This window comes from Numida meleagris, chromosome Z, assembly GCF_002078875.1.
Source record: "Numida meleagris isolate 19003 breed g44 Domestic line chromosome Z, NumMel1.0, whole genome shotgun sequence".
In the NCBI taxonomy this organism is placed as follows: Eukaryota; Metazoa; Chordata; class Aves; order Galliformes; family Numididae; genus Numida; species Numida meleagris.
In genome coordinates this window covers 44,601,929-44,620,474 of record NC_034438.1, presented here as the reverse complement: position 1 = coordinate 44,620,474, position 18,546 = coordinate 44,601,929, and the positions used below count along the sequence as shown (strand labels likewise).

At 39.3% G+C, this 18,546-nt stretch overlaps 1 protein-coding gene across 2 annotated transcripts in view; it reads left to right on the top strand.

Annotated features, from left to right (window-relative positions):
* The window catches only part of SPTLC1 (serine palmitoyltransferase long chain base subunit 1), a 33,853-nt gene continuing 16,572 nt past the window's right edge, over positions 1,266-18,546 (top strand). The window contains exons 1-5 of one of the 2 annotated variants that reach the window (XM_021380598.1): positions 1,268-1,458; positions 3,587-3,694; positions 10,519-10,613; positions 12,694-12,787; positions 13,109-13,181. In XM_021380598.1, the coding sequence (XP_021236273.1) occupies positions 1,393-1,458; positions 3,587-3,694; positions 10,519-10,613; positions 12,694-12,787; positions 13,109-13,181 (436 nt within the window). In that variant the 5' untranslated portion in view covers positions 1,268-1,392. Of the gene's footprint in view, positions 1,459-3,586; positions 3,695-10,518; positions 10,614-12,693; positions 12,788-13,108; positions 13,182-18,546 lie in introns of both variants that reach the window. The other variant, XM_021380599.1, reaches the window with a different exon arrangement.

The window sequence follows — 18,546 nt, the reverse complement described above, 5'->3', positions numbered from 1 at the left end:
AGGAGAGAAGAAAATGCAGGCTCTGCCTCCCTGCTTACAGGCGAGGACAGTAAGCACTGAGAAAAGTGAACCATTAGGCTGGCATGTTTAATGAACAGGACTGTTTCTAATATGTGGTGAGGAGGGATACACTAACACATAGACTCATAGAATCACTGAATGGCTTGGGTTGGGAGGGACCTTGAAGGCCTCCCATTTCCAACCCCCTGCCATCCACTGGATCAGACTGCCCAGGGCCCCATCCAACCTGGCCTTGAACAACTCCAGGAACTGGGCATCCAAGGCTCTTCTGGGCAGCCTGTTCCAGTGCCTCACCCCCTATGAGGAAAATAATTTCTTCCTAATACCTAATCTTTTAATTTAAAATTCTCCCCCCTTCTCTTATGACTATCAGATCTTGTAAAAAGTTGGACTCCCTCCTGCTTATAAACTCCCCCCAAGTACTGGAAGGCCACAATGAGGTCTCCCTGCAGCCTTCTCTTCTCCAAGCTAAACAAGCACAGATTCCTCACCTTTCTTCACAGGAAAGGTGCTGCACACCTCTTTATCATCCTTGTGGTCATTCTCTGGACCCATTCAAGAAGCTCTGCATCTTTCCTGTCCTGGGGCCCTAGGCTTGGACACAGTACGCCAGATGGGGCCTCATGAGGGCTGAGCAGAGGGGACAACCACCTCCCCCACCCTGTTGGTCACCCTTCTTTTGATGCAGCCCAGGATATGATTCGCCTTCCAAGCTGCAAGTGCACAGTGCTGGCTCACATCCATCTTTTCATCCATCCAAGACTGTCTTCTTATGCAACTCCATTTTATAACTACTTGAATTTACATGAGCAAGTTCCCAGCCCAGCCTCGCCCCTCACCAAAGGAGGTAAGCGCTGCTGTGACATGCCAGGCTCATGGCACAGGACTTGCACAAGCACCACCAGGTGAGCTACTTAACACCCACCACTATGCAAGGCTACCAGTTCCCTGCCAGGTTTCATGGTACTGTGTGCGTGTCGGGAACATTGCTCCAACATGCCCAGCAATCCCATTATGAGAATGCATCAGTCCCTTTGGTAGGGGCTGAGCCATGTTCCTCTCGAGCTTCTCCCAGCTTTGCGCTCCACTCTTCCCATCTGTCAGCCTTCAGCACAGGCAGCCTCAAACGCCACCCCGGCACTACGCCTCCTCCCGCCCGCCGGGGCTGGCGCCGGGCCCAGCCCAGCACGCGGCCCACAGTGGCGCCGCCGCGGCCCCCGCTGCACTGCAGCCGTCAACGGTCTGCCCCTCCCCCTCAGGGCGGCAGGGAGGGCTCTCCTCGGGCTGCGGGCGGCGGCCCCTCCCCTCAGGCCGGCGTCGGGCGGCCGGGGCGGAAGCTGATGGGCTGTGACTCGACAGGCGTACGCGGCCATGGCGGCGGCGGCGGGCATAGGGCAGCAGTGGGTCCTGGTGGAGATGGTGCAGGCCTTTTATGAGGTGCGTCGCTTCGTGTCGCGTCGGCAGGCGGGTATGCTGGGTGGTGGGAGCTGCCGCCCGAAGGAGTCGCGGCGGGCATCGAGCAAACGGCGGCGGGCCCGAGGCCCAGCCGAAGCGACTGAGGTCTTTCGCGGCGGCTTCCTGCGGCTTTGGCCCTTGTGGTTGGCATTTTCTGCACAGACAGCGGAAAGCAAGGCTCCGACTGGCCGGGTCGCAAGGACGACGCAGCGGCGGGCTAGCGCGGTGCCTTGCCGGCGGTGCAGTCAGCGCCTTGCGCCTGTGTTGAGCGTGCAAGGCTGCAACTGTGAGTATGGCATCAGAGTATCTCAACTGGAGATCATCACTTGGGAATCATCAAGTCCTGTATATTCCTGCGCTGTATTTGTACATATAGATGTAAAAGCGCACGTTTGTCTTTCTGTATCTTCTAAGTTCTGGAAAGCTATGTTTGAGATTTATATATGAACATTAAAATTTAATAAGATGGATGGCATTCTTTGAATATAAGATCAAGGCTGGTGTTTTATAAGGTTTATAAACAGGGGTTATAAACGTTTACAAATGGGATTTGTAGTTCTCTTTTGGAGAAATCAACATGGCATCCTTGTTCCCAGATTTCATTTCATGATGTAAAAAAAGGGTCTGCTAGTGATGGGCAGTATTCTGTATCGACAGTTCATTTTTTTCCCATTCTTTTGTAAATTCATCATTAGGAAAATAGTACGGGCTTTTGAAAGCAGAGAGAGGTCAAATATATGATGTTTTAAAGATGCAGACGGCTGAAAAACCTACAGTCTGTGGAATGGCTGCAGTGTGTGAATTGAAGTGAGCGATTCAACAAGTGCTTGACTTGCCTCCGGTTACAAACAGGTGCTTTTGTTTCTTTCCAAACGGTGTTTTAAGCTGCTAGCAAGTGGCATGTTCTCCTCACTCTGTTGTTTGTGGCTTTACTTTGATGCAGATCAGGAGCTCAGCAAAGCTATCTGGAAAGAGTTACTTATTTGTTTTCCTTCTTTTGCAGGTGGTACGGAAAACTAGGCAGGTGGTAAGGAAATAGAAGTCTCAGTTGGGAAGCCTAGTTTACTGAATAGTTCATTCACAAAAGTTAGGTGTTTTGACAAGTTTTATTCTCAGTCAAATGTGAACAGATAGTGTGAGTTTGGATTCAAGCTCTGTCTTATATCTGCATAGCATTGCTGGTAATGCTTGGGCAAAATCCTGAGGGCTGTGCTCAAAATGTGAGCTGAAGATCTAGCACTCAAGGAAATACCGTCTTTCTACTATGTGTGTGCTTTGAGTCTTTTAAAAATAGTAGGCATCTACAGTATAGACTGTAGCCTTACTGAAATGAATTAACTGAACCTGTCCTTCAAACTACATGTCAAATAATGATGCCATAACTCCACGAAGACCTTAAATTGCTTCTGCTGCTAGAGACGATTGACTTTCCTCCCTCTGAGTATCCAAAAAGGCTAACTCTAACTTGGATCTACTCTGTTTTTGTTTGCTGTATAAGTTTCTGGATATTGTTTCCACAGAAAAGAGTAAATGGTATGGAACAAAACTGCTTCTTGTGATTTTTGTTTGGTTATACCTATTCAAAGTCCTTGTGAATGTAAGCAAAAATGAGTTCTGTGGGCCAGATTAGGTCTCTTTTTGTAAACACTAGCTAGTATTGCTGCTGGTGGGCTTTAAGTTATAAGAATTCAGGGTTGAAGTTGGTTTGTGTAGATGACACAAACCTAGAAGTTTCTGTCTGTGATTGTAAAAACTTTCTGCCCTCATAGACACCGGTGTGACCCACAGGGCTTATCTGCAGTTCCTTCACTCTCAGTATTCAACTGATGTGTGTTTATAGCTAAGACTACTTAACAATGTAGTCTGAACCTTGTTCATCAGCAGTAGGACAACTCCATTCATACTCAACGGCTAAATTTGGTGGTTGAGAAATAGTGCATTTTTTATATTATCGTAAGTTTTGCTGGAAATGCTTATCAGCTTTTGATCAGCTTTGACTTTCCGAGAATGTAACTAGAGGAGACAAAACTGTTGGAAAGTATCAGACTAGTTCAAATAGAATTAAGGGTAGTTTTTGTGCATTTTTGTGCTTTTTGTGCTTCATTTTCAGGCTCCTGCTTACCATCTTATTTTGGAAGGAATTCTAATTCTATGGATAATCAGACTTATTTTCTCCAAAACATACAAGCTTCAAGAGCGATCTGATCTAACACCTAAGGTATGGTGGAAAAAATATTTTTCTTTATGGAAACAGTTGATAGATGTGTTGACTGTTGAACCACTCCAGTAAAAGAGCAAATTATGCTAGTTTTTCTAGGGAGCATTTCAAGAGCTAAAATTCTGAGTAAGAAATTGCTTAAACTCTTCAGTTCATGGTTTTAAAGTAGGCATGATATTTGGGAGTCTAAAAATATTTAAAAAAAAAAAGTAACAAAGCTAATGTAACCATGGAAAGACTGATGAGCTGGTAAAAAGTGACTTTAGTCTAGGGTGAGTTTAGTCTAGTCTGGAATAGGTTGCCCAGTGAAGCTGTGACAAACAGAAATGAATACAGTTTGTTTTACAAATATCCCTGGACTGCATACAGTAAGTTCTTGCTGTGATACTTCTTGTGAGATTCGTTCGAAGTTTCTTGAACTTGAGAGGTGGAAAGGAATGTTAATTGCTAGGAAAAAAAAAATAATTACATTATATAGGTATTGGATACAGTAATTCTCAGTTGCAGGGCACAGAAAAATAGAAGTTGAAGTGCTAAGAGCTGCATTACTGCAAAGGGTATAACTTGAGATGTTAATAATTAACACCTCTAGCTTTTTGTTATCTGAATCTGGGTGATCTGATTTCCTGGGTGACCTGCTCTAGATGTCTCTGCTTGATCAAGGAGCTTGGACCAGATTACCTCTGGAAGTCCTGTCCAGCCTTAACCATTCTTGATGGGAAGTATAGTTTGAGGAAATGCTTTTTAGTCTGATAATATATTTAGGTTATTTTACTGATAAAGGACATGTAAATTGATCTGATCTCTGAAAATTGAAGGAATGTTTTCAATATGAACTGCTGTATTTAGAAGGGAATGTCTTGGAAAATAATGCTTATATACTCTAAATAATGTACAATGCTTGCATTACAATAACACAATGTAAATATGCAATATGCAAAACAATTCTGTAGTTTACTGAAAGTAAGCATAAATACAGAAGTGAAGTAAAAATGTGAATTAGCCTTCTACAGCTGGAGGAGTGCTTAAGCAGACTGAAAGATCAAAGCTATAGTGGAATTCTGTCACTCTTCTATAATGCAGGTGATGTGAAAAAGCTCTTTTACGTGTGAAATGGTTGCAGGTGGGGAAGAAAACCTTAATCTTCACTAAATATCCTCAGATTGTTTACCTGTTCACAGGTAGTTTATCTGTCTAATGCAATATGGGTTTCTACCCAAGCAGGTTTCTCTGTCTCTGTTGAGCTACATGTAGTGACATGCCAGCAAGGAGAGTGCTGTTTATTTGCCCTCTTATTTGTTCTAGTTCAATTCATGCTGTGGTGTCTGGTCTCTGCCACACAAGGAGTGACTGGGTTGTTTGTGTGACGGCAGTGGAGATACGTCAGCTCACACAGAGGAGCTCAGACTTCCTTTATGTCAGCCAGTTATGTAACGATACTTGGTATTTCTCAGTGACTTGCTGTTGGGGGTGCTGCCAGAGAAGAGCTGACTTCACATGATAAATATTACCAAAGAATACCACTGTAGCACAGCTATATGGCATGATCTGTCAGGACCAGTCTGACCTGGGGAACCAGAATTAGATTATATGTTGTGCAACCTCATGAACATACAAGTCACACTTCTAAAACGATGAAGAAATCCACCAAAACATGTCTTCTGGGTTTAGGCAAATGTGTAGCAATAGTGCTGTGAAATCTAGTGCAGCAATTAGCTTTCAGGCTGACTGTCATCATTCATAACAGCGCTTGCAGGTATTGCTATTGATTCTATTAAAAAAAAAAATGAAGCTCTTGAATAATTAACTAATAAACTGGAGTACTTTCTCTGACTGTAACTTCTTGATAGTTTGGGATTTCAGGAGGTACGAATAAATCTATGTCTAGACAGAATACTAGACATACAGATTCTTGTGGACTTCTTATTCAAAATAAAATCTACAGAAAAGTAGCAAAGTGCCAGTGAGGATTGGTCTGGGTTGCCGAAGATTGCATTCCATCATTTAGCTACAAACTCACTGTCCATCCAAGAACAACTTGTGCAAAAGAAAAAAACCTTCTAGATCTGGTTGTCTTTCACTCTGCAATAACTAATACTGAACTTTTCTCAATCTGCAAAACACTACTAGGAGCCATGTCTTATACTTCTGTATGCAAGAAAAAGTTGTGGGTTTTTTTTAGTTTTAGAATGTTCATTGTGGTAGTAGTAGAATACATTTAATTAGAGTAGTATTCATGTGGAGACTAGAAAGTTATTTTCAGAGAATGTTTAATGCATGGACAGGAAGTACTGTAGGCCATGAGAGCTGTCTCTTGCACACATAATGCTCAAGAATTGATCGGGATCAGAAGGTATTTAAAGAGAAAAGCAGATGTAGTTCCTTCCTGTGAAGGTTTCCTGTTCTTTCAGGCCAAGATTCCCACATAGGTAAGGACATTTACCTATTGATGGCATGATTCTGTAGATACCAATAATAGCTATTATTTGAGGACTGGTATGACTGCAAATAAAAATTTGTATATTAATCTTTGCATATTGACACAGGTGTATGCATTACACTGTTTCAAAACACTTGTGCTAGTAAAGACGTGTCTCATGAAGATAATTGCTTCGTACTAGTAAGGGAGGTGATTATAGAATCATTATGCTCTAATGCTCTGCCCTTGTGTGGCCCCATTTGGACTGCTGTGTTCAGGCCTGGGACTCTAGCACAGGAAAGATGTAAAGCTGTTTGAGGAGGTCCAGAGGAGAGCCACAAAGAAAATTAGAGGGCTGGAACACCTCCTGTGAAGAAAGGTTGAGGGAGCTGGGCTTCTTCAGCTTGGAGAGGAGAAGGCTCTGGGGAGACCTCATTGTGGCCTTTCAGTAGCTAAGGGGGGACAACAAGAAAAACCGGGAGAAACTCTTTACCAGGGTGTGTGATGACAGGACAAGGAAGAATGGCTTTAAACGAGAAGAGAGGAGAGGTTTTATGCTAGGAAGAAATTCTTGTTCTGGGAGTGTGATGAGGCACTGGAACAGACTGCCCAGAGAAGCTGTGGATACCCCATCCCTGGAGATGGTCAGGGCCAGGTTGGGTGGGGCCCTGGGCAGCTTGATCTGGTGGGTGGCAGCCCTGCCCAAGGCAGGGATGTTGGAATCAGGTGGTCTTTAGTTACCTTTTCAAACTAGTGCATTCCATGATTCTATGACTTCTTGAAAATCAGGGTTAAAAAAAAAAGCAACAACTTGTTTAATTAATTTGGATTGGATGTATTTACATCGAAGTATTTCTTGTACCAAGGTGCATGGTTTTCAAATATTAAAACCCACCACTGATTAAAAAAATAATTATTATTTGTGTGTGTATATTTAGATACAAAAGAAGTTTATATACTTCTTACCTCTTTGTAAGATAGTCTTACAAAACAAAATATTCTATTTTGTTTTATGAAACAAAACATGAAGACAGGCTGAGAAAGTTGAGGCTGTTCAGCCTAGAGAAGAGGAGGCTCTGAGGAGACCTTACAGTGGCCTTCCAATACTTAAAGGGAGCCTATAAGAAAGCAGAAGAGGGAGATTCTGTAAGGTAAAGTGTGGTGACAGAACAAGGATAATAGTTTTAAATTAAAAGAGTGAAGATTTAGAATAGATAGAAGAAATTCATCACTGTGAGAGCGATGATACATTGGGACAGGCTGCGCAGAGACACTGTGGATGCCCCGTCCCTGAAAGTATTGAAGGCCAGGCTGGATGGGGCTTTGGGCAGCTGGGTCTAGAGGGAGGTGTGCCTGCCCATAGCAGAATGGTTGAAACTGGATGAGCTTTAAGGTCTCTTCCAACTCAGACTATCCTATGATTTTATTTCATGTAGAAGAAGAAGACAGGACTTTGCCGTATCTTGTCGGTGGCTTGTCATCTGTGATGCAGTTCCTGCATACTGCAAACTTTTCAAATGGAAGATTGGAAACTCCTACCAATTTAGTATGAGTAGTAGGGAGAGAATTACTAACTCCAGATTGCTAATTATGTTTACAGATCTCGATTTCATTTGCACTGTGCTAATTTAGTGTAGTTAGTTTCTTTCTGTAAATACACTTTTCTTCTATAAGTAGAATTTTTGAGCTGCTACCTTCCTTTTCAAAAAGATTTTTGTTGAATTGATGTTCCAGTTGTTGAGCTGCTTGGTGTTATTTTATACCCTTAAAAATAAATAAATAACAGCAACAAAAAACTAAACTCCCAGATAAATAAAAAAAGCAAAGCATGTGCTTGCCTGGTTTTAATTCTGCCCACTTTGGAAAAAAAGACACTCTGCCTTTAAGCTACGTTATATGAAAGTCATCCAGATGTTTTTTGAGATTAAACATTAACCAGCTCAGCAGAAAATGCACCATACTTTCTAAGTTCTTCCTCTGGAGGCGTTGGAGCTTATTTATTGCTCTTCTTTTTTGTCTATCTGTAACTGACAGGCTGCAGCATTTCTCATCTGAATTTGGCTGATTTCTAAAAATAATGTGAAAAGTACTTTAAAAGAGACACAAAACTGTTGGTGCAGGCAACATTATGTTTCAGGGCTTTGAGGCCTTTATCACCAGCTACATTGGAGCAAACTGCAGGCTACATGGGCAGACATCTTGCTTTCTGACCTTCAGAAATCTTTCTGAAGCCTTATGAAAAGGTACAGGGTACTGCTGGGCATCTTTTACTCAGGATTTGTTTTTTTAGTAGCATTAGTCAGTCTAGGTTGGGACTACTTTGTTGTGGCCTTTAGCTTAGCTGTATGTCCATGTTGCTTTTGCTAAATTAGTTTTCATCTGGATCATTTTTCGGAAGGAGGTTATTGTCTGCTTTGTGACTGCCTGTGCTAACCAAAGGAACGGGAAAGTATTTATATCTCAGAGAGGACTGCATAGCTATGGGTTTACAGTGCTGTGGGTCAGCACCCGTTGCATCAAATTCATCTTTGGTAATAGTTTTTTAAATAGCAATCTGGTACAGAGTTGCACATTAATAATTGTTTTGACTCCAAATCAGAATACCATTCTCTGTTTTGGATCAATTTAGCATGCAGAGTTAGGATTGTTGTTTCACTGAGAGTAACCTGAATTTAGGTAACACTTTTTCCTCCATTTTGGTACTATGTTACACGTTAATCTTTTTAGGATGTATCATCCAGTAATCTGCCATAGGATTCTGAAGTTGTTTGCTGAATCTTGTTGAACGTGAGATTTACAATAACAGTAATAAGTAGTAGTCATTAGTATTGATGCACAGTTTAATTTATTATTAGTTTATCTTTGATGCTTTGTTATTTGTTATTTTTTTTAACTGAAGCATTAAAATCTGCTGTTTAACCTGCATGTGAATGGTACTAGTATGAGGTAGATGCTTAACCCTTGATTTAACGTTTAACTGTTACCTTAGTATATGGAACATCATTTCAGTGCATGTACAACTATGTGCGGGGCCCAGTGATCTGTTCTGCAATTGCTGAAGGAACTAAGTACCTTTTCTAACATGAGTGTGGCCATTTCAAAATACTGGATGAATTTAATTGTGTTTCATGTGTTAATGGCATTTTATTTCCTTTAAAGCATAAGCCCCATGGGTAAAATTGCAGTAAAAAAAAAATCTAACATGAAAAAGTAAAATGTAAAGGTATTTAAACTACATCTGCAAAGTATTAGAAATACAGATGACTATGCTCACATAAAAAGTGAAATTTCCGTTTGTATTTTGCAGTAGAGATTTGCAGAGCTCTTGGGATACTAATTTATATTCCAGAAATACTTAGAATTATTAATTAGCTTAGTAAAAAGAAAGTGATGGAAGTGCACAAAAGTAAACACTTCTCTGGCATATAGTTTCCTTTTGATTTTATATATCTTAATTTGTTCTTGTTCTTTGAAGGCGTTGAAGAAAGTATTTAATGGAAAAAAAAGAACTGCTTCTGAGTTATTTTTAAAAATCACAATTCCTTTATTTAGGTATTAACATAAGTAGCCTTAAATATTCTGTAGAAATGTAACACCGTTGTTGTCAAAAGTTAGTTAGCAAGTATGATATCTGGCATACCTTATTATACTAGTAAATAACCCTCTTGAAGAATTCTTCTTGGTTGGTATGAAGAACAGTTCTGGTGGTTTTCCTTAGTAGTTGCTGATTTATGTGGAACTGGTCTAATGCAGCTGCCTTGCTGGTCCAGTACAAATCCTTCTGAAAATCATTTAGCTGAGGTTTTCTCATATGGTTAAAAACACTTTTAAAATAAATATGCATTGGGTATTCTTCCATGATTAGATGGGGAATATGTGGTTTAGCTTTGTTGTTGTTGTTGCTACTATGCCTTAAATGTTTGGCAGTTTGTATTTCCTGTTGTGTTCTGATCATGTTTGTGTTACTTTGTTTAGTGTTTTAATGTCACAGTTGTTTGAAGCACACCGTTGAAGACTTGAGAATGTGAAATGAGGCAATTTATATTCAATTATTATATTATTTGTATTAAATTACATGCTGTAGAGGAATATTTTAATAATTAGGAGACTGAATGAAATAATGCCAAATTCAGTCAATATTACCAAATTAGTATCTGTGTTCTTAATTATCATATCATGAGATTTATAATGCGCAGTCACAATCTTTCTTACACATACTTCCCTATGAAGAACTCAGTGACTCCTAGTTGACCATATAGAGATATTACCAACCCCATGTGTCTCAGAAAGGTTATGTGCAGTAGGATATGTAACTTAATATATAACTGTTAACAACTGTTCATTAGAGAACAAGGACTTTTCTAATGGAAATCCATTTTGAGCAATTTTCTTTTCTGTTCTTCAGGAAAAAGAAGAATTGATTGAAGAATGGCAGCCAGAACCTCTTGTTCCTCCTGTATCAAAAGATCACCCAGCTCTCAACTACAACATTGTTTCAGGGTAGGTCTAACCAAGATAATTTCTCTTTTTTACTTCAACTAAAATATGTTATATCCATATTTTAAGCATATTACTAACAAAGTATTTCCTTATCCCTAAAAACTTTCATAAATTAATTGCATTTTTAGAGGACAGGACTGAATTTGCCACTGAAGAGAAGGTCCTATACTTGCAACCTTATTGAGATTCTTATTAAAATAATGTTTACCTCTTTGAATGTTTTAATTTAGGGTTTTTGTTTGTTTTGTTTTTAATATTGAGTAGATACTTTTATCTTTGTCTTCATTCTGGGTCTGTATTTTTGATAGTAATTTGATCTTAATTTTTTCCAAATATTAGCATGTTGTTTACTAACTTTCAGTAAGAGGTTAGGGGGATCTGTGCAATTTCTAATGCTGCAGAAGAAACTGATTTTTGCCTAGCTACTTGGCACTTCATGAAAAGTTATTCTTTCTTAAAATCATAGATTTGGACTATCAGAATGCTTGATGGGAAAGTTGTTTTGAATGCACTGTCATGTGGGACAATTTCAGCTGCTTTGCACAAGTCCAGGTAGATGATGTCAGATGTTCTTCCCTCATCTCCCGACACTATAATCCTGTTGTAAAAAGCCACCAAGTTAATTGAGATTTGCCCCTAGTGAAACTATGTTAGTTGTCTCCTCTCTAGTCTCTGTGTAACTTAGCATTGTTTCCAGGAGAATCTGCTCCATGGTCTTGCTGGACACAAAGGTGAGACTGACTGACCTGTAGTCTTCTGGATCTTCCCGTTTTCCCTTTTTAAAAGTGGTGATTAGGTTTCCCCTTTCCCAGTTACTGAGAACTTCACTGAGCTGCCACAACTTCTCAAATGTGGTTGATAGTGGCATCCGTCCCTTTACAGTTCCCTCAGGACTCCTGGATGTATATGTTAGGTTCCATGGACCTGTACATATTCACATTCCTCAGATGGTCTCAAACCTGCTCGTATCCTTCATTGAAAGACTGATTCTTCATTCTCCCAGTCTCTGCTTTTGCCATCTACTTGGATCTACTTGATCTCTACTTGAGATCTACTTGGATGGTAGATCTCAGTTTTGTTATTTGTCAAGATACGTAGAAGTGGACAGACATAAGGTTTTTGTAATTAGCTTATCTTTGAGAATTTCAGCACTGAGTGATTAGTTGAAGCTCTTGAGGTTATAGTATTGAAGTGTATAATTGGTGAAATACGATTGCTTTTAGAATGGAGAACACACAATACATTTAAAGGAGTAATACCTATTTTTCATTTTTCATTAATTGCAATAAACTTTTATCTAAACCATAATTTTTAGTGCAGATTTTTTTTCTGTTCTCTGCTTATTATGATCTTGGTCATTTGTTAATACTGCATGTTTTCATGGTTTTTCTATTTCCTGATTACATAGTTTATTTAAACTGTTGTGGATTAAAGAGAATTGGAAACTCAGTTAAACAGAATACTTTCGTTTGTTTACAGTTAGTACTGGGCAGTAGAAGGTTGGTATTATGGATTGGTTTATGATAAAAACAAAAAGTTCTCTGGAGATATTCAAGACCCGCCTGGATGCCTACCTGTGCAGCCTGCTGTAGGAGGCCTGCTTTGCAGGGGGATTAGACTGGATGATCTCTAGAGGTCCCTTCCAACCCCTAAAATTCTGTGATTCTGTGATTCTGTGAAGTTTTAAATATATTTTTATTGTACAAGTAAGTAGCAATAAAATTTCATTTTTATTCTTACTACTCTTTCAAACAGATATCACGTAACTTTTAAGTTAAGGAGAAGCTTTATTTATCTCTTGAAGAATCATCTTTGTATGAATTATGTTTTCAACAAAGAATCGTGAAACTATATAGGAAGATATTTAATAATACTTTATGAATATACAGGAGTAATGACTGCGGAGTTTGGCCTTAGTATTAAATTAAACATCAATTGCTAGTTAAAGAAAAATGGAAATGAGGAATCTTGAAAATACTGTCTCTTCTTAATAGGAAAAGCAAAACTTGTATGCTGTTGAATTGTTTATGAAAATCATAAATGTTCATTCATAACAATAGGTTTCTATTAATTTTTTCAGTCCTCCTACCCATAAAATCATTGTTAATGGCAAGGAATGTATAAACTTTGCATCATTCAATTTTCTTGGGCTTTTGGATAATGAGAAAGTTAAGGTGAGTTCTTCCAGTTACCATACAGTGTATTATTAGTCCTCTTTTAGCTCGTGTGCTTCCTTGAAATTGAAAATAACTTCAGAAAGCATAAACTTTGTTACAGAAATATGCCTTTAAAGCAACAAGGAAGATTTTGTGTTATTTATTTTTACTAAAATTTTATCTTATACTAAAATTTTGTCTGACTTGGAGCTAGCTAATTATTAGATTATTATCTAATATTCCTAGTAGAATTTTTAAAAAATGTAAATGTGAACTCTGTAGAAAAATTAGTTACCAGTTGTAGGGATAAATATTTCACATAATTGTTTTCTGTTAAAGAGTGCGGCTCAGGCATCTCTGAAGAAGTATGGTGTTGGTACTTGTGGACCTAGAGGATTCTATGGTACTTTTGGTCAGTAATTTTTTTCTAATCTACCTTTACTGTTTTTAAGACTGGTGTGGTAAGTTAGCCAAATTAGTTCTGTGTTTAAGAAACAAGTGATTTCAATTACTCTGAAGAACAGTTATCCTTTAAAACAGTTTTTTTCTGTAATTGGTAAGGATTGTTGATAGCTAGCAATTTTCTTCATTATTCATTTTATACCTTTTCTTAATCTTTCTTACTTTCTAATGCTGGTGTTGGTGGAAAGGTAAAGAAAAATATACACCAGAAATTTACCAAGCCTGGTGAATTTCAGTGTAACTTAGAAACATGTTTCTACATAGACCACAAGAGGGCAGTCTGACATCTATTTTCAATGGTAAATATTAGTATTCAAGTTTATCTAATGCTGTAGTTATAATAATAAAGGTTTTCTTTACTGATTACTTTATGGTTGTAATTTAGAATTTTTATGATGTGAGAGGGTGTACTGAGGGTTTTCTTAATTCTGGTAAAGAAAAAGCAAGTTCTTAATATCAGCCTCTGGAAAGTAGTTCTTTACAGGCATTGGTATTTTGAAATACTGCTTGGAAACCTAAGAGTAATAAATAACTGTACAGTTGGAGGCTAAAATGACCAACTCATTATTTTGTAAACTTTTCTGTCTTGTCAGAGGTATTGGAATTCATGGTATGTTTGTACTCAAATGATTTTTGTATCTTCCTTTAGCCTTGACTTTAATTCAAGACTGTTTTAAACTTTTTCTAGCTAGTCCTTTAAGTGATTAAACAGTTGCTCTACCTATTTTTTTTTTGTTAAATGTCTATATATGAGATTGAAGCTGAGTATTTGACAGCAGTCTTAGAGACTTTCCGTTAGTCTACAGCTGTAATTCATTTCATAAAAAAAAAAAAAGGAATAGTAATCTGCTTGTTATTGGTGAGCTTTTATGAAGCTAGATTCCCTCAGCGACCTCAGTTCCACATTGATTTGTTAGAATTCAAACAAGGTTTAAAATACTCTGAAAAGCTCAAAGAAACTTATGTACTCTTTCTCCGTTTTGAGTCCAGGTTGACATTAAGTGTTGTTAAATCTTGATTTTAGTGCTTCTTTGTAGTAATTTTTCAGAGCAGAATGTAGTTAAAGTAGATTTTCTCTGGTAAATGAGAGATTCTTTGGCTTGTTTCCTACCTTCTTTGCAGGTATAATCTTAAGTTCAAAACTGTTTAGCTTTTGCCTTTAGTTTGATTACTGTTAATTGGCTCCTGTTTTATGGGTAGTAAATACTCAATTTCACAAAACAGGAGGTGTAATCTGTGATAATGCTGCATGACATCACTAGTAAAGTGATGTTACACTGACCTTTTTGAGATACCATCTTTCACAGAAAAAGTTATAGAGAATTGCTTTCAAATTTGAGACAAACAATTGCTATTCTTGTTGGATCCCAAAATAGCTTCCAGTTTCTCCTTCAGTTTACGCATTTAAATACTGTAGGATTTTGAATTTCAAATAGGAAACACTTCTTACTTCAGTAATATTGTATGCCTTAGACTATTCTGTGTGCTCTAACTTTGATTAACAAGTTATTGTCTCTAGAACTGCATAGTTTCGTGCTCCTACTATGTTAGTTGATGATTGTCACTCAAAGTTATTCCCACCTAAGGGCTGATATTTCATGTTAATATTAGAGGTCTTCTTATTCTTCTGTCTGCCTGTTTGTGCGGATTTTGTGTATTTAATGAGTTCCTATTAAGAAATTGTTACATTGTGCTGTATATCTGAGAAGTGCTTCCCTGTCTTCAGCCTTGAAATGTTAGTATCTTCACACGAAACGGAATCTGTACAGTAATGTTCTCTTCATTACAGGTGAGATGTGTGTCTGTGGATTTGAGGATGGTTTTTGGTTTTGCTCTTCTTTGTTTTTTTTTTTGTTTTTTTTTTTAAGACTGTTGGTTGCCTAACAACCATCATTTCAGTACCCTTCAGAAAGATGAAGACAGGCTACCAAATAAAATGCATGAAAGGAGATGTAGTGTTTTGGTCTCAGTTCTTCTGCTCTTGATTTGCATGTGAGCACATACTGGACACTAAATTGGTACTTCATGGCTCTTGTGGACAGCACTAGCTTAATTAAGGTTTTATATGTACGCAGAAAGATGTTAACAGTCATATCTTTGTGCAAATATAATCTATGTAGTGTTTTCAGCTTTCACTTAAGGTAGATTAATCCAAGTGATGTAATCAAATGTCATATGCATATAATTACAGTGAAGAACAGAAAATTAAGTAGTATTCTGTTTTTATCATAGTAGAGTGGTAGTAAAACCTTAACTAATAGAGTTGTTAACTTTTCGACCTTGCAGTTATGTAAGGCATTCATTTCCTTACGTGATGATGCATCGATTTTGTGTATGCTGTATCTTGCTCTGACCTGTGGTTCTTGTTTTCAGTAGACCTAATGTTCCATCCCTGGTAGAATATACTAGGTTTACAAAAATTTCTATCTTAACATGAATATGATTGTATTCACTATCTGGTTATAGCTCACAGTACTTCTTTTTGCCTACTGTTCTTACCAGGTGTTCCCGCAGTGTAGTGTTTGCTGTTGCTGACTAAAGCTCAGTGACAAGTATGCAGAATTCTTATTTTTAACTGTGGTGGCCTTGTTATCTCTTCCAATTTATTAGTTAGGGAATGTTATGGTCTTTTATGCTCAAACAAAGCGTTTTTTCACCTTATTGCTCTCAGAGCAATAGTTTAGTTCTTGTTTATTATTCTTATTCTTATCATTCTTATTCTTATTTATTCTTATTTTGTTTATTATTTCTTATTCCTTCAAAAAGGAACATTTTTTTGCTAAATGTTCTTTATATTGTGTGTTTTATTTGCGACATGGCCAGCCTCCTTTTTTTGTGCTTACTGCCAAAGAAAGATCCTCAAGATTCTTCTTGGGCTTTTTTCTAATACTTGAAGTAAGGTTTATCCATTCTGTTTTGAAGCTCAGTTTAGAGATTTTTTCATTTGTTCTGAAGTCTATGAAAAAACAAAGGAAAAATGCAAAGGCTCTGAAAAAAAGGCTTCCTAAAATCTCTGTCAAGAAAGTAGGTTAGATAAGTACAAAGAGTACTTCCTTACAAACACTTCGGAGAAGAAAAATTGTTTTAGGTTTCTCATGAAATAAAGCAAGGGAGGCAGGAAACCAGCATGGCTGGACAGGGACCCACTGGTTAACTTGAGTGATAATAAGGAAATAGACAGTGGAAACAGTGTGCCCTGGGAAGTGTACAGGGGTGCTGTCCAGACATGCAGAGATGAGATCAGAAAAGCTAAGGCACAGATGGAGCTCAGCCTGGCAAGGAGAGTGAAAAATAGCAAGGGGGTCTGTAGGTGCATTAGTCAGAAGACAAAGACCAAGGAGAATGTACCCCTTCTGATAAATGAGAAAACTGGCAACAGCAGACATCATGAAGAAGGCTGAGCTACTCAGCAAGTTGTCTCAGTCTTTGCTGGCCATCAGGCTTCCCACATCTCTCACTTCCCTGAGCCTCTGGGTAGGGGTTGTGGGAACAAAATCCCTCCTGTGGTATGAGCAGGGCAATTCTGAGACCACCTGATGAGGCTGAATGTGTACAAATCTATGGGGCCTCAGCACCCCTGAGAAGAAAGGTTTGGGAGTATTGGTTGATGAAAGATTCAGCATGAGCTGGTAATGTGCACTTGCAGCCCAGAAGACCAACTGTATCCTGGGTTGCATCAAGAGAAGTGTGACCAGCAGATCAAGGGAGGTGATTCTGCCCCTCTACTCTGCTCTCATGAGACCCCACCAGGAGTACTGCATCCAGTTCTGGAGCCCCCAGTTCAAGAAGGACACAGAGTTGTTGGAGGAGGTACAGAGGAGAGCCAAGATGATGATCAGAGGGCTAGAACACCTCCTCTATGAGGACAGGCTGGGGCTGTTCAGCCTGGAGAAGAGAAGGCTCCAAGGAGACGTTATAGCAGCCTTCCAGTAGCTGAAGGGGGCCTACAGGAAAGCTGGGGAGGGGCTTTTTAGAAGGGCAGGTAGCAAGAGCATGAGGGAAGATGGCTTTAAACTGGAAGAGGGTAGATTTAGACTAGATATTAGGAAGAAGTTCTTTACTGTGGGGGTGGTGAGACACTGGATCAGGTTGCCCAGAGAGGTTGTGAATGCCCCCTCCCTGAAAGCATTCAAGGCCAGGCTGGATGAGGCTTCGAGCAAGCTGGTCTAGAGGGAGCTGTCCCTGCCTATAGCAGGGGGGTATTGGATCTTGAAGGTCCCTGTCAACCCAAAACATTCTATGATTCTATGACATGCATCCCAGGGACCTGAAAGAGCTGGCTAATGTGGTTGCCAAGCCACTCTTCATCATATTTAAAAAGTCATGGCTGTCAGGTGAAGTCCCCGATGACTGGAAAAAGGGAAACATCGCTCTCATTTTTAAGAAAGATAGAAAGAAAGACCTGGAAAACTACAGATCAGTGAGCCTCAGATCAGTGCCTGGGAAGGTCATGGAACAGATCCTGCTGTAAGCTGTGTTGAGGCATGTGCAAGATGAGAAGGTGATCTGAGACGAAGCAGCAGAGCATCACCAAGGGAAGATTATGCCAACCAATCTGGTTGCCTTCTGTGATGGACAGCATCAGTGAACAATGGAAGAGCAAATGATGTCATCTACCTGAACTTCTGCAAGGTTTTTGACATGGTTGCACACAACAACCTTATCTCTAAGTTGGAAAGATATGGATTTGAAAGGATGACTGTTTAGTAGATAATTAATAGGTTTGTTGGCCCTAGGGGGGGTCGTGGTCTACAACAACACCCCCCTAAGCTAGGGGGTAGCGGTCAACAACTCTATATCCACATGGAGGCTGGTGATGATGTAAAATTGTTCTTGACAACTTGGAGGCTGTTACCTTAGAATAAGTAATCTGGAAGGGACGTTCAAAGATTCCATGTCCAACTACCTGAACACTTCAGGGCTAACCGAAAGGTAAAACATGTTAATGAGGGCATTGTCCAAACTCCTCTTGAATGCTGACAGGCACAGGGCATCAACCACCTCTCTAGGAAGCCTAATCCAGTGTTCGACCACTCTCAGAGTAAAGAAATTTTTCATAGCGTCCAGTCTCTGAGGTATCTCTGCTGTTCCTTCACATCCTGTCATTGGTTCCCAGGGAGAAGACACTGGCACATCCTTCAGCTTTCCATCTGCAGGAAGTTGCAGGGAGGATGCCTCTGAGTATCCCCTTTTCAGGATGGACAACCCAAGTGTCTTCAGCCTCTCTTCATAGTGCATACCCTCCAGCCCTTTTACCAGCTTTGGTGCCTTCCTTCAGGCACGTACAAGTACTATAACATCCTTTTTATATTGTG